General features: G+C 34.8%; 1 protein-coding gene across 3 annotated transcripts in view; it reads left to right on the forward strand.

The window, feature by feature from the left end:
• The window catches only part of TAF2 (TATA-box binding protein associated factor 2), an 81811-nt gene that overhangs the window by 18659 nt on the left and 48567 nt on the right, over positions 1-14585 (forward strand). For 2 of the 3 annotated variants that reach the window (XM_082675057.1, XM_082675059.1), the window contains 10 exons: positions 10-151; positions 1376-1607; positions 2803-2987; positions 4303-4416; positions 6020-6119; positions 7750-7835; positions 10956-11091; positions 12099-12253; positions 12908-13022; positions 13374-13483. In XM_082675057.1, the coding sequence (XP_082531183.1) occupies positions 10-151; positions 1376-1607; positions 2803-2987; positions 4303-4416; positions 6020-6119; positions 7750-7835; positions 10956-11091; positions 12099-12253; positions 12908-13022; positions 13374-13483 (1375 nt within the window). The remainder of the gene's footprint in view (positions 1-9; positions 152-1375; positions 1608-2802; positions 2988-4302; positions 4417-6019; positions 6120-7749; positions 7836-10955; positions 11092-12098; positions 12254-12907; positions 13023-13373; positions 13484-14585) is intronic. The other variant, XM_082675058.1, reaches the window with a different exon arrangement.

Below are 14585 nucleotides of genomic sequence, written 5' to 3' on the forward strand. Positions count from 1 at the left end.
TTGTTGCAGAATTAAAGGTGCTAAAGATACACATCAATTTTTCTTTGGATCAGCCAAAAGGAGGTCTTCATTTTGTGGTACCCAGTGTAGAGGGAAGTATGGCAGAGAGAGGTGCTCATGTTTTCTCTTGTGGGTATCAAAATTCCACAAGGTAGATTACTAATTCTTACGTATTTCAGTTGATTTCATTTTTTCAATTGCATTTTTTTCTATGAATATGCAATACATGTATTTAGTGTAAAATGAGAAGTATGAGCTTGATCCCCAACTACTTGAACCTCTTCTGAATCTTGTTCCTCTTCAATCCTGTCTTCCCTCCTTTCCTTTTCAAGTCTACTGTTCTAAAGTTGTCTCAATTCTTTCATTTTTTAAACTTTCGTATTGAAGTAAAACATACAGAAAATTACACGAATTGTAAATAGAAAGCTCAATACATTTTCACAAGTGAACAAACTCGTGTAATTCACACTCACATCAAGAAAAAGAACATTAACATTACCAGCATCGCAGAGTACCCCTTCTACCCACCTCCATTCACTCTTGCCCACCTGATAGCCTCCTGCCCTAGGGCAACCACCATCCTGATATCTAAAATACTGTAGATTGATTACACCTATCTTTGAACTTTATTAAATGGAAGCATATGCCTTATGCTCTTTATATCTGCCTTTCTTGTGTAACATTGTGGTAGTGAGATGTACCTTTATTGTTGCATGTAATTGTAGTTCATTCTCATAGCTCTGCAGTTAACCATGTTATTGAAATATTATGTTATGTGTAGTCTCCTCAGATTATTAACTACTCCAAGCCAGGGATGATGTCTTATGTTTCTCTGTGTTTCAGTAACAAATACAGACCCTGGCACATAGTAAAACCTGATCTGAATAGAACATTGAATAGAAATTTTATGTCTGGCTTTACCAGCATTGTTTGAATTTATGCAATGCATCACATACTCCAGAAAAGCAGTTTCCTGACATTATGGAATAGATTCTGAATATTGTACTTTTAAAAACTTTTTTGTAAGCATTTTTAGTTTCCAAAAATGAATGCTACGTAAAAACTGACTATGAATATACAAGTAAAAATTATTTTTAATTAAAAAATTGGAAACTAAGAATTGCTTACCTCTTTTCAGGGTTTAAACTGGAGGGTACTACATGATATATTTTATTAATATTGCCAATAATATTTGGAGACAGAACTTTATCTTTAATCACATTCTTTCAGGTTGCTCAGTAAAAAACATCAGTGGGCAGATAGCTAAAATTTCTTCTTGTGCATGTTCTGTAAATGTTAAAATAACTTATATGTGGCAGAAACAATGTAGGTTATACTTTCAACATGTTTTCTGCACTGTTGATCTTTTTTCTAGATTTTGGTTCCCATGTGTTGATTCATACTCTGAATTATGTACATGGAAATTAGAATTTACAGTGGATGCTGCAATGGTGGCTGTTTCCAATGGAGATTTGGTGGAGACAGTGTATACCCATGATATGAGGAAGAAAACCTTCCATTACATGCTTACCATTCCAACAGCTGCGTCGAATATCTCCTTGGCCATTGGACCTTTTGAAATACTTGTAGATCCATATATGCATGAGGTAAATCATAGCTTCTTGCTTCTTTCCCTCCCACTCTTTCATGCCTAATCAGAAGAATATTAATTAAATACTAAGTTTTTCTTAATTGTTCTTTCAACTGTTAGAACTATCACTAGAGAGAAAAGGTTTCTTTATCTGAAATATATAATGACATGCAGTTTGGGCCCTGACCACTAATGTTAAATAAATGCTCACCGTTCACTTATGGTAGTCTCTGATCTGTTCTTTTATAATGTTGTCAGAAGGATAGTTTTTTTATTGTATATTAAAAACTTTCCTTGCCTCCATATCCTGCAGTAATCAAATTTCTTTAGCATGGCTTTCAAGAGCTTCTAGAATTTGACCCTAATATTCCTTTCTAGCTTTTTCCTCATTACTTTTCTATTTATGGTTGTTATATTCAATATAGTTTACTTAGATTTTTTTCTGACCAGACCATATTTTTTCCCGTCTTTGACTGTTTGGGATGTCCTCTTTTCCTCCTCTCCTTACCTATGAAACTTTTGTTCAATTCATAAAGATTAGCACAAATGTAGTCTTCATGAAACCTTGCTGAGTCATTCTAGTCAGAGTGATATGTCATTATTGATGTTGTTCATTTGGCACAGAATCATAATAAGAGACAGTGAGGCAGTATGTGATATTTGAGTGTCTGTGTCCAAAGTGGGATGTAATGTAAGATGTAATTATTTCTGTTGCTGATATTTCTTATCTCCTCACTACCAGTAAGCTTCCCTGCAGTTTTCATATTGTTTTTTATATGTACTGAAGATAGTATAATAACTGTTAATTATTTAAGATAGTACTATGATGTGCAGTATTCACTAGGTTAGATATTTATGAATCAAAGGCAGGTTTACAATAAACCTTGGAAATTTAGATTGTTTTGTATGCATATGCAAAAGAAACTTTAATTTGGAACCAAAGTTATTATTTTCATTGGGTCTAAGCATTTCAGACTTATAATCCATCATGAATTTAAGTCTTAAGTGTAATGAATATTTTGTAAGCATAGTAAATAGTCACTAATTTCATACTAGTATTTTCTCTCAGTGCCATGGATTTGTTAAAAAAAAAAAAAGGTGGGGGGGAGGGATTTATATGCAGCTTCATTTATAACTGAGATATTTAGGAAATTTAAGATTTCAGTTAACTCTTTTATTTAATGATCTTGTTCCCTGCTTTTTATTTTTAGGTTACTCATTTTTGTTTACCTCAGCTTCTTCCATTGCTTAAACATACCACGTCGTATCTTCATGAAGTTTTTGAATTTTATGAAGAAATTCTTACATGTCGATACCCATATTCTTGTTTTAAGACTGTATTCATCGATGAGGCTTATGTTGAAGTGGCTGCTTATGCTTCCATGAGCATTTTTAGGTTTGTATCCAAATTCAAAAGGCCTAAATTAGGTTAATGATGTGAAGATAGGTTATTTATTTTGTGATCAATTTTTAAAATTATTTATTTATTTAATTTATTTATTTTTGGCTGCGTTGGGTCTTTGTTGCTGTGCGCGGGCTTTCTCTAGTTGTGGGAGCGGAGGCTACTCTTCGTTGTGGTGTGCAGGCTTCTCATTGTGGTGGCTTCTCTTGTTGCAGAGCATGGGCTCTAGGTGCACGGGCTTCAGTAGTTGTGGCTCGCGGGCTCTAGAGCGTAGGCTCAGTAGTTGTGGCACACGGGCTTAGTTGCTCCGCGACATGTAGGATCTTCCCAGACCAGGGCTTGAACCCGGGTCCCCTGCATTGGCAGGCAGATCCTTAACCACTGCACCACCAGGGAAGCCCCTGTGATCAATTTTAAGATGCAGTTTGAACCTTTTCCCTTCAATTTAGTTATGGTTGGCTTTGTAGAAAATCCAGTGTTTTCAAAATTGAAAAATGTAGAAAAGCATAAAGAGGAACATTTCAAAATAACCCAAAAGATTCATAGTATCTTTATCCAGAATTAACTGATACTAATTTTTACATATGTGTTTTAGTCTCTTTTTGGCTTATGCATTAAAAACAAAAATGATGCAAGTTACTATATGGGTATCTAGTGAGGTTTTTGTCCTAGCACTATTTAAAAATTTATTGATATCATCAGAAATTTGTATGCAAAAAAAAAAAAGAAAGTTTTATTTCTTTTTTCTTTTACCCTCTTTACCTCCCTCCCTTCTTTCATTCCTTGAAAAGTGCCAAATTTAGAAGTTGTATGTCTCAGGGTCAGTCATTTTTTTGGGGGGGGTCTATTTTCTCTTCTGTAAAATGGACATAGTAATAGTGTTCTTGCCTTCTTCCGAGTTGTTTAGACAATCTGATGGGTCAGTGCATTTGAAAGTAAATAATATAGCACAAAACATTAAAGTATTATTAGGAAAAGATTTTTGAAATTAGAAGAACCCTTCATAAAAAGATTAGTCTCTGCTTAACATATCAGTTTCTGATTGATGCTACAACCCCCTACCCTCCTAAAAGGGTATTTATATTTTTCATGGAAATAAGTGGGAAACATTACAGTCCTTGCTTTAAACAAAAGTTATTAAGATTATGAATTTCAACTAAAATTGTAAAAGCTGTTGGGGACAGTATTCTGGTTTTTCTCTTTTATGTGTTAATTGAATTCTGTTATTTTAAAAGTGTGATTATTTTATTTTGATTGAATAATTATTTATTCTTGGTTATAATGAGCTGTCTCTTCTTTTAAATTCCAGCACAAATCTGTTACACAGTGCCATGATTATAGATGAGACACCTTTGACTAGAAGGTGTTTAGCCCAGTCCTTGGCCCAGCAGTTTTTTGGATGTTTCATATCCAGAATGTCTTGGTGAGTAATTTCAAAGTTTACAACTACTGAGAAGAGTCAGGAAAGTTTATTTTTATTTTCTTTTCCTGCAGTGTAAGTTGAACTTTGTCCTAACTGCAGATAATTAACAGACACTATTATATATATTTAAAGAAAAGTAATCAGTATAAATTTCATCCTAAATTTTTGGCCGTGTCCTCAGTATATCAATAGAGTTAATTTTGTAATATGCAATAAGAATAAGGTAAGAATTTTGATAACATCAGTTTCTTAAAGAACTAAATAAATACTGTAGATACAAGGACTTCAGTGTACAGAGAACTATAGTTAGAATTCTGATGTCAGTATTCAGTGCAATTGGTAATACTTAAGGTAAAATAATGGTCCTCTACAATAGTGATGATGCTGTAGGGATTTTCCTGTTAGTTCCTAGATTTGTACTAATTTACTTGAAAGATGTGAGAAATACAACACTTTATTTTCTTTTTTAAACTTGAGGTGAATTTGAAGAAATAGACAAAATTCCCTTAAGACTATAACTTACGATTATAATATATAGTATGTAAGTCTTGGTGTCTTTTTCTTTCTTTCTGGAGGGGAAAGGGTGGAGGGTAAGGCCTCTTGATTTGTAATTTTCCTAAGACATAGTTTCATTAAAGGATAGTATCTGGAACATGATAGACAAAATGTTTTAATGAACGAATGAATGAATGGATAAACGTAAGAATAAATGAATGAAAGGTGTCATTGCCTTTCCACTTAAGAAACTAAAAAATAAGTAATTAAACTTGAGGTCTTAGAATCTCACTGATAATTATGCATGGGATTGGTAATAAAAGAATGTGGACTTTTAAGAATTGAGCAGTATTGGGGCTTCCCTGGTGGCACAGTGGTTAAGGATCCGCCTGCCAATGCAGGGGACCCGGGTTTGAGCCCTGTTCCGGGAAGATCCCACATGCCGCAGAGAAGCTGAGCCTGTGCGCGACAACTTCTGAGCCTGCGCTCTAGAGCCCTCAAGCCACAACTGCTGAAGCCTGCGTGCCTAGAGCCCGTGCTCTGCAGCAAGAGAAGCCACCACAGTGAGAAGCCCAGGCACCGCAATGAAGAGTAGCCCTCGGTTGCTGCAACTAGAGAAAGCCCGCGCACAGCAACGAAGACCCAACGCAGCCATAAATCAATCAATCAAATCAATCAATCAAAAAAAAGAGAGAAAGAATTGAGCAGTATGGTCCTGGCTATGGGCACCTCTTTCCTTAGAGGCAGACAGTATGGGCAGACTTGGGTATAAGGGAAGCAGCACTGCCAGAGCAAAGCACAAACATAGGTACCTTGAACCAAGAGTATAAAGTGGTCTTATAATTAAGTTGATGCCAGATGTGAAGAAGGTACAATGAATGGATAGGCAGAATTCAGTCAGAGGAAGTGGGAAAACCAAATGGTTTGATAACTTTCATTTTCTTTAAGAAGGCAGAGAAGTACATGCTAATGCTTGTTCTGTTACCCTCTTTGGCCTTTGGCCAAAAATATCTGAAGAATTTTTATTATTAAAATAATAAAATTTATTATATTTCATTTATATTAAAAATATATAAAATAATGTATTATTATTTGACTTTTTGTTTAGGTCTGATGAATGGGTATTGAAGGGAATTTCAGGCTATATTTATGGTCTCTGGATGAAAAAAACTTTTGGTGTTAATGAATATCGCCATTGGATTAAAGAGGTAAAAGCAACTAGATCCATTTTCCACTTAGAAGTCAATAAGACATGTTAGTGTTCTCCAGATTTTCAAGTCGTGTGTCCTTTATTTTTTAGTAACTATAAAATACTTACTGTCATTTGAAAGTCCTTGAGTTTTTCCAGCAAAATGAGAAGCATTTTACAGAGAAAGACTAATCGTCTATTTTATCTGCTTTCCATTGTCAGTGTTGGCCTCCAAAGACTTTTTTGCTAAGGACGAGAATATTTAAGCTCCTTAAACATCAAGTTAGTTGTTAGATATATTCCAGCTCCTCATAGTAGTCATTTTTAATGTAATTTTGTGCTTTCTAAATTTGTTTAGCCTGAGAACCTAGATTCTGGAGTCAGTTTGCTTTTCATTTTGCTTCAGACATTCACAAGCTTTATTTATGATTTTGCTTAATCTTTCCAAGCGTCTTTTGTATAAGGAGAGTAAAGTAGTAGTAGTATCTACTACTACTAGTAGTATCTACTGCTACTACTAGTATGGACAGGGATTGTGAGACGTTATACGTGTAATGTGCATAGTGCCTACGTCATAATAAGTACTTATTGTATGTTGGCTAGTCCTTCAGTGTATTTATGTTCTCTGTCATTTTCACATCTTTTCCCATTATTTAAAGATTTGGCCAAAAAGAGAAAGTCAGTTGTATTTTGCCTAGCCCATTCTGTTCATATACATTTTAATCATATCATGTTTGTCTTCTCACCTCTCAGGGGGAAAAATTTCAGCCTTTAATAGCCTCATTAAATAGACCCCCTCTATCCTCCTTTTCTCATTTTATATACCTTCACCATCTAAACCTAAACTTAAGTAAGCCAAAAAGTAATTGCAAAATATTTCAAATATTGAGAACTATGAAAGATTCATACATCTAGAACTGAAGAGTCCATTTTTAATTTCAAAAACTTAAAGTGTTTCAGGCACTGTTACAAACATTTTATAAATAGTAACTATCTTAATCCTCCTAACTACTCTTATTATTTGCATTTTACAGATAAGGAAACTGAGGCACAGAGAGGTTAGGTTATTTGGCTAAAGTTACACAGCTAGTAAGTAGTAGAGCCAGGATTCAAACCCGGCTTTTAACCACTTCATTATGATTTTTCCCACTTCTCTGTACTGCTTGTATGTTACCTAAACTAGTCATGAATTTCCAGCACAGTTGTGTTGTCTTTTTCCACTTAAACTTTTATTTTTTCATTTTGATCTGTCATATTAAAGAAAACTAGAGAAGTTTTAAAATTATAGATCCTGTCATAATTTTATCCCTATTTGTTTTTACTTGCTTAAATCCTCCACCAGAAGCAAAATACAGAGAAGGAAGAAATAAACTTGGAGAACAGGTCAGAGAGGCTGGGGAGAGCCATTAGGAAAACTTGCCAGGCTACTGGCCAGCCCTAAAGTCACAAAGTAGAGAAGGTTTTTTGGCTCTATCATTCGGCCAGTTGTGTAGTCTGCTTTGTTTATAACATAAACTACCCTTCAAATACATTTCATTTATTTTCAGAAATTTACATTCTGATTCCAGGAAATTGGAAACCACAGTTGAATTCTAAAATTTGATATGTAAAATAATTTTCACTGACCCCTATTTTTATGTCTTTTTAAGGAGCTGGACAAAATAGTGGCATATGAACTAAAAACTGGTGGAGTTTTATTACATCCCATATTTGGTGGAGGAAAAGAGAAGGATAAGTATGTTTATTGTTCAGAGATACTACAAACCTTGTTTTATGGGATTAATCTTTTAGGATCACTTGTATGTGTATCGAGGCCCACACAGGCCAAAGAAGTGTTAATAATGGTCTGTAATAATACTGAGCCCATAGACATCGGTAGTATTCTAATTACTCCTTTCATTACTATTGCATGTGATGACTGTAAATGGATTTAAGCATTAAAAAAAGACTAAAAATAATAAAGCTTTTTTCTTTTTTCATGTTAATTTCCTAATGCTAATATATTGTACTATTCTCATAAATGTTTAAAAATAATAGAAAAGGCTAAGTAGATGATTTCAGCATCAACACATCCTACCTATACCTGTTTATCTGAATGGTCAGCTACCTAGACACTTATTTACTCTTTCCTTTTCTTTTTTTTTTTTTTTTTGGCGGTACACGGGCCTCTTACTGTTGTGGCCTCTCCCGTTGCGGAGCACAGGCTCCGGACGCGCAGGCTCAGCGGCCATGGCTCACGGGCCCAGCCACTCCGCGGCATGTGGGATCTTCCCGGACCGGGGCACGAACCCATGTCCCCTGCATCGGCAGGCGGACTCAACCACTGCGCCACCAGGGAAGCCCCCCCCCCTTTCCTTTTATTTCCCTTTTTCTCACTTTCCTTCTTTTCTTTCCCTTTCTATTTTTTAGCAAGTCACTGAGACAACCACTTATAACAACATAATGGTACTAGCAGGGATTCTTATTTGTTCTAGGGTCCATTAATTCCCTAAGGGAATATGGATTGAATTGGATGAGAAAGTTTTTCTGTATTTTTTACTCACCATTAACTGAAATTTTATATTTCTTTTAATTATGACTGTAGGTAACAGACAGTGCTGTGACTTTGTCAACAGTAGAAATCGTGGATGTTTTCTTGTCACATTTTAATTGTTAGCAAGTATCTTGAAATATTCTTTGCACTCATTACCTTAAAATTAGTACAGTAGACCACTGCTAGGTCTTGTTATTTAATGCATTAATAAACTAGCACATATGTTGGTAATGTCATAGTTTTAAAAAATATTTTGATAACTGTATTTCATTATAATTGGTTTCCTTTGTAAACCTGTGTGTTTTATTGTGCACATTTAAAAGCAGTTTTTTCTGTGGTCCGTAGGATTAACCAGACTACCCAAGTGTCTAAAAGTACAACAAAGGTTAAGAAACTGCAAGTTGTATAATCAGTAGTCTTTTCTTTGGTGGAAGTACGGTCACTGAGACAAGATTAGGTCAGTGGCAAGGCATAGGAATTTGGAGTTAGACAGACTTGGATTTTTGTAGTTACTGATTTTTGTGAGCCTAGAAAATTGTATAACCTTTGTGAGTGTGTGCGTTTTAACGTGTAAAACAACGATTATCCATCTTAACCATGTTGGTTGCCAGGATTACTTGAGGTAAAGCTTTATACATAGTATGCACTCATTAAAATGTTAGTTCCTTTCACTTTCTTCTCTTGACTGCCTGCTATATGGCAGTTTCCCAGCATATAATTAGAGCATTCCCATTGTGTGTAAATAATTATTTACACTAAATGCTTTTACCTTTGTTCTGTCCATTTATTTAGTTCCTTTTGTATGTTTGATTTTCAAAATTTATGTATAAAAGCAACACATGAACGCATGCTCTTTGAAGAGATTCAAAACAAGACAGTTCAGAAGCATGTGGAGTAAAAAGTAAAAGATCTTTTTTAGCCCTCTTACCACTTCTCACTCCCATCACTTCCTCTCCTTGGAGATAACCTGATTATAAATTTGGTATATTCCAGACCTCTTTTTTTTTCCTGGTCTTTATTTATGTGTATATGGCAGTTACAAAATACAATTTAGTCATGCGTGTTACTGTGTACTTCTCTTTTTTTAAAAAATTAACCGTATCTGTATTTTGGCAAGCATTCTGTGTGACTGTATGTGAATTTACTTTGTTCTATTTATATGTTATATAGTATTCCATTATACCTTGGAATTTATTTAACCTTTTTCATATTGCTGTCCATAAGCCCAGAAGTAATAGTGGAGTATAAAAGTAATTTTTCGGGCTTCCCTGGTGGTGCAGTGGTTGAGAGTCCGCCTGCTGATGCAGGGGACACAGGTTCGTGCCCCAGTCCGGGAAGATCCCACATGCCGCGGAGCGGCTGGGCCCTTGAGCCATGGCCGCTGAGCCTGCGCGTCCGGAGCCTGTGCTCCGCAACGGGAGAGGCCACAACAGTGAGAGGCCCGTGTACTGCAAAAAAAAAAAAGTAATTTTTCAAATATCAAATTACAAAATTTTATATTTCAGTATGCCATGCTTTTTTAAGGAAGTGTAATGACTATTCTTACACGTTGATTGTGAGAGTATAATTTGATACACTGATTTTGAAGGGTAATTTGTTAGTACCGATCAGAATTTTAAAATGGGTAATTTTTAGATTCAGCAATTCAACTTCTGAGTATGTTATCATATAGAAATTATTCTCCTAGATATTTGCCATACAGAAATACTGCACATGTATGAAGAGATAATCACTGTAGCATTATTTGAAATAATAAAGTATAAACACCTTAAATGTTCATGTATGTTGTAAATATTTTCTACAGACTGTACCTATCTTTTAATTTACTGATGATCTCATGTCAGAATTTTTAATTTTTACATAGTCTGGTCTATATGTCCTCTGGATTTTATATTTTTCCTTGTGAAGATTTTTCCCACCCCAAAATTATGAAAGAAATTTTTTTCCTTTATTTTCTTCTAGTACTTTTATAGTTGTTTTTGTTTAATATATATAATCCATCTTGAATATTTTTTGTATATGCTTTAACCTGGGGCTGTTGATTGGAATTGCATTGATTGTATGGATGAATTTGGAAAGCATTGAAATATTTACACTATTGTGTCTTCCTACCAGGAGGTTGGCATGTGTTTCTGTTCATTCAGATTTTCCTTTATGTCTAGTTAAGTTATTTTTAGATGTTTCCTAGTCTTCGTTGCTCTCATATTAAGGAAACTGCTAAGGTATTCCCATGAGGTTTTTGATTTATTGTCTTGATGTAGCTATGAAATTTATTGTTTATTTAATTCAAATTTGTTATATTAAATCTGTTTATTTTTTTAGTCCAGCATCCCATCTACACTTTTCCATAAAGCATCCACATACGCTTTCCTGGGAATACTACACTATGTTTCAGTGTAAAGCTCACCTTGTAATGAGATTGATTGAAAACAGGATCAGTATGGAATTTATGTTACAAGTAAGTATTAAAGAACTTAACAATTGTAAAGAAAGATCTGTTCTATATGTATATAATCTGAATACTATTCTGTAGAATAGGAGTCAGGGCATCCAATTAGCCGTTTGCCCAGTAAGTAACCTGTTCTTTTTGTTTGTGTTTCCTCAGATGTAGAGTGGGTATGAATACTTGACCCACTTAATGCAGGATTTTTATGAAGATAAAACTAAAATGTGAGGTTAAAAGTAAAACCTGTTTATGCTATGATTTTGTGTTTGGCATTATTTAGAATATTAAGGATGAAGTGCCATTTACAAATATTTTCAATAGAAAAAAGCACATTTATCTAAAAGATGGTTATTTTTGCTATCGCTAAATTCTGCCATATGTCTTAAGCAAGTTTTGGCGGAAATAGTTGATATGTACTAGTTGAGGTAATAGAAAGCCAGTTGTATTATAAATGTTCAGCTATTCTTTTTCCATTGATAATATTCTTAGAGGTAAGTGGAAAATAACTTTTTAGTAATCTTTTTTTAAAAAGCATTTTAAATTTGCCTTAAAGTTAAGTTTCTTGAATCCTTCTGTCCTTTATCTTGCCTTTAAAGAACAGAAATATTAAATGAGATGTGGTCTGTAAAGAGCCGGTTCACTTCTTAGAGTGGTATAAATGCAAATGAGTGTTCTCAACTTCTTAAAGAACGTATGGTTCCTATGTAAAGCTCGTAGCACAATATGTTATAGGTGTTGTATAGTATTATAGCTCTTAAAAACACAGTATTCATTGTCTGGCCAGGATGTCATTAAAATTCAATTATATTTAGAGGAAGAATGATTTTATAGTCTGGCTGTTTAAATCTTTTCATGCTTCCACTGCTAATAGTCTTTAATTAAAACAATCAATGAAGTAAATGTGAAATTGTCTTTTGTAATTGTCTGTAATAAAGTTATAATGCAAAGTGGGAATAGTACAGAATTGCAAGGAATGTATATTATCTTATACAAACTAAATGATACTTTGATTCTTGCAGGTTTTCAATAAACTGCTAAGTTTGGCTAGTACTGCTTCATCTCAGAAGTTCCAGTCACATATGTGGAGTCAGATGTTGGTTTCCACATCTGGATTTTTGAAATCCATCTCGAATGTCTCTGGCAAAGACATCCAGCCTTTAATAAAGCAGTGGGTGTATCCTTTTCAATAGCAGTTCAGCAAAGGAGGGAAGGTTATGTGTATAAGGGGAAGGAGGAAGAAAAGGGCTTTGCGGGATGAAAGGAGGTAAGTAATAGTAGAAATAACCAGGAACTGTAAATCATTTTCTCTAAGGTGCCTACTAAGTATTGAGACACACATACATACACATCTGTATTTGTAAAATTTGGCATAATTTTAAAGTACCTTTTAATGTGTGAGTATAGCAATAGGTTTGATGGTGAGGGAGGTAAATAATCCACCAGACAGGCCTGTAGGATTACTTGTAAGATGCAGTGGTCTGGTGACTTCTAGATGTGGTTAGAGGTTGGCACAATTTGAGTGTTATCTTGGAACTTTTCAATTGTTACATTTTTTTCATTTCAAGGCACTATATTAATAACCCAGTAGAGTGGTTTTGCTTCTTTCAAAAAAACTAATTTCTTAATGTTTCAGAATTTCTTTTTAAATCTGGGGAAACATTTTTCACAAGAATTTTGAATACTTTGCCACCTGGTTTAGAGTGGAGTACGCTCTTAAGCTTTGAACCGGGGGGAATGCATTTGAAAATTATTACTACCCTAATGAATAATTTATTTTGTTTAGTACGTATTTATTTTAGTATGCAAAAATTCCTTTACAATTCTTCAGAGACCAGAGCGGAGTGGTAAAATTTTATGGAAGTTTTGCCTTTAATAGAAAACGAAATGTCTTGGAATTGGAAATAAAACAAGATTATACATCTCCTGGAACTCAGAAATATGTGGTAAGGTTTTTTTCCAAAATGGCCTCCTGCACTGCTTTCTCGCCAGTTTAAATAAAGGAAGGGTTTATGGTTGGGGAGCTGGTTGGAAGTTTCATAGTGAGATTTTGTTTGCAAAGAATGAAATTGAGAAAACACCGTCAGGGAAGGGAGAAGAGGGTTGCTGATACAGATCTTGGAGGAAACAAATTCTCCCAATTATCCCCAGCTCTGGTACCAGCTGCCTTTCTGTGTCTCCACATGGAGGTCTTGTATAGTGTTATATTATATCTTGATATATATACCTGTACACATAAGAACACACATTGGTTTTTTTTCTAGTACTATCTTTGAACAGTATGTTTCTTTTTAAAGGGACCACTTAAAGTGACAGTACAGGAGTTAGATGGATCCTTCAATCATACATTGCAAATTGAAGAAAACAGTCTTAAACATGATATACCCTGCCATTCCAAAAGCAGAAGGTAGGCATTGGATCATAACTATAAACTTCAGTCTCACAGATTAAAATGCCAAAATAAAAACCCTAATGTATACCTAATTTTTAAGTAGAGAACATGTTATCTAGTATTTCCCCCCCCCCTTTTACTTCAAGTTAGTATTACCAAACGTTCTTTTTTTTTTTTTTTAATTTATTTATTTTTGGCTGCGTTGGGTCTTCGTTGCTGTGCGCGGGCTTCTCATTGCAGTGGCTTCTCTTGTTGCGGAGCGTGGACTCTAGGTGTGCAGGCTTCATTAGTTGTAGCACACGGGCTCAGAAGTTGTGGCCTGTGGGCTCTAGAGCACAGGCTCAATAGTTGTGGTGCACGGGCTTAGTTGCTGTGTGGCATGTGGAATCTTCCCGGACCAGGGCTTAAACCCGTGTCCCCTGCATTGGCAGGCAGATTCTTAACCGCTGTGCCACCAGGGAAGTCCCCAAACATTCTTTATTTGCTTTCTGTTCTTGACAACATTTGTATCCTTAGAATTAAATAATTAATTTTAAAATTTAGGTTTGGGAATCCTTATTTTGTAGGGACAGGGGGAAGTGGAATGGAAGTTCGAGTTTTTGGAGCCAGGAAAACTTCAAGACAAATCTCTTAGGTTCATTCTTATTAGTCTCATTTGATTAATGTCTATAGAAAATATTGGGGAAATGATCATTGACTATAAGGAGAGTAGCTGAATACATATGTCACGAAAAGCCCCTGCATCTTCTTTACTACGTCTCCTTTACTCTCCCTTTTCTCTGTATCACCATGCCCTGAAAGAACATTCTTGATGTCTTTCAAAGGCACGTTACCAGTTTACTTAAAAAATGTCCAATGGTTCATCTTTTGTTTAATATATTTTTTCTTTACCACTTTTTTTGTTTTTTAATTCAGCTATTAGCATATGCTCTGAATAGTGAAAGGAATGTGTAGTAATATCAAAATTTCAGGGACAGAAGTCTTATACTTATGACTATACTTAGGTTATCTCACACAGACAAGAATGTCAGTTGATTTTGAAGGCGTTTAGAGAACTTGATTCTGAAATCTCTGTAATCATTCTCTGTGAAAATTCTTTCTTAGTTCAAAGTGAAAT

The sequence above is a fragment of the Grampus griseus genome (assembly GCF_964374135.1).
Source record: "Grampus griseus genome assembly, chromosome: 17".
In the NCBI taxonomy this organism is placed as follows: Eukaryota; Metazoa; Chordata; class Mammalia; order Artiodactyla; family Delphinidae; genus Grampus; species Grampus griseus.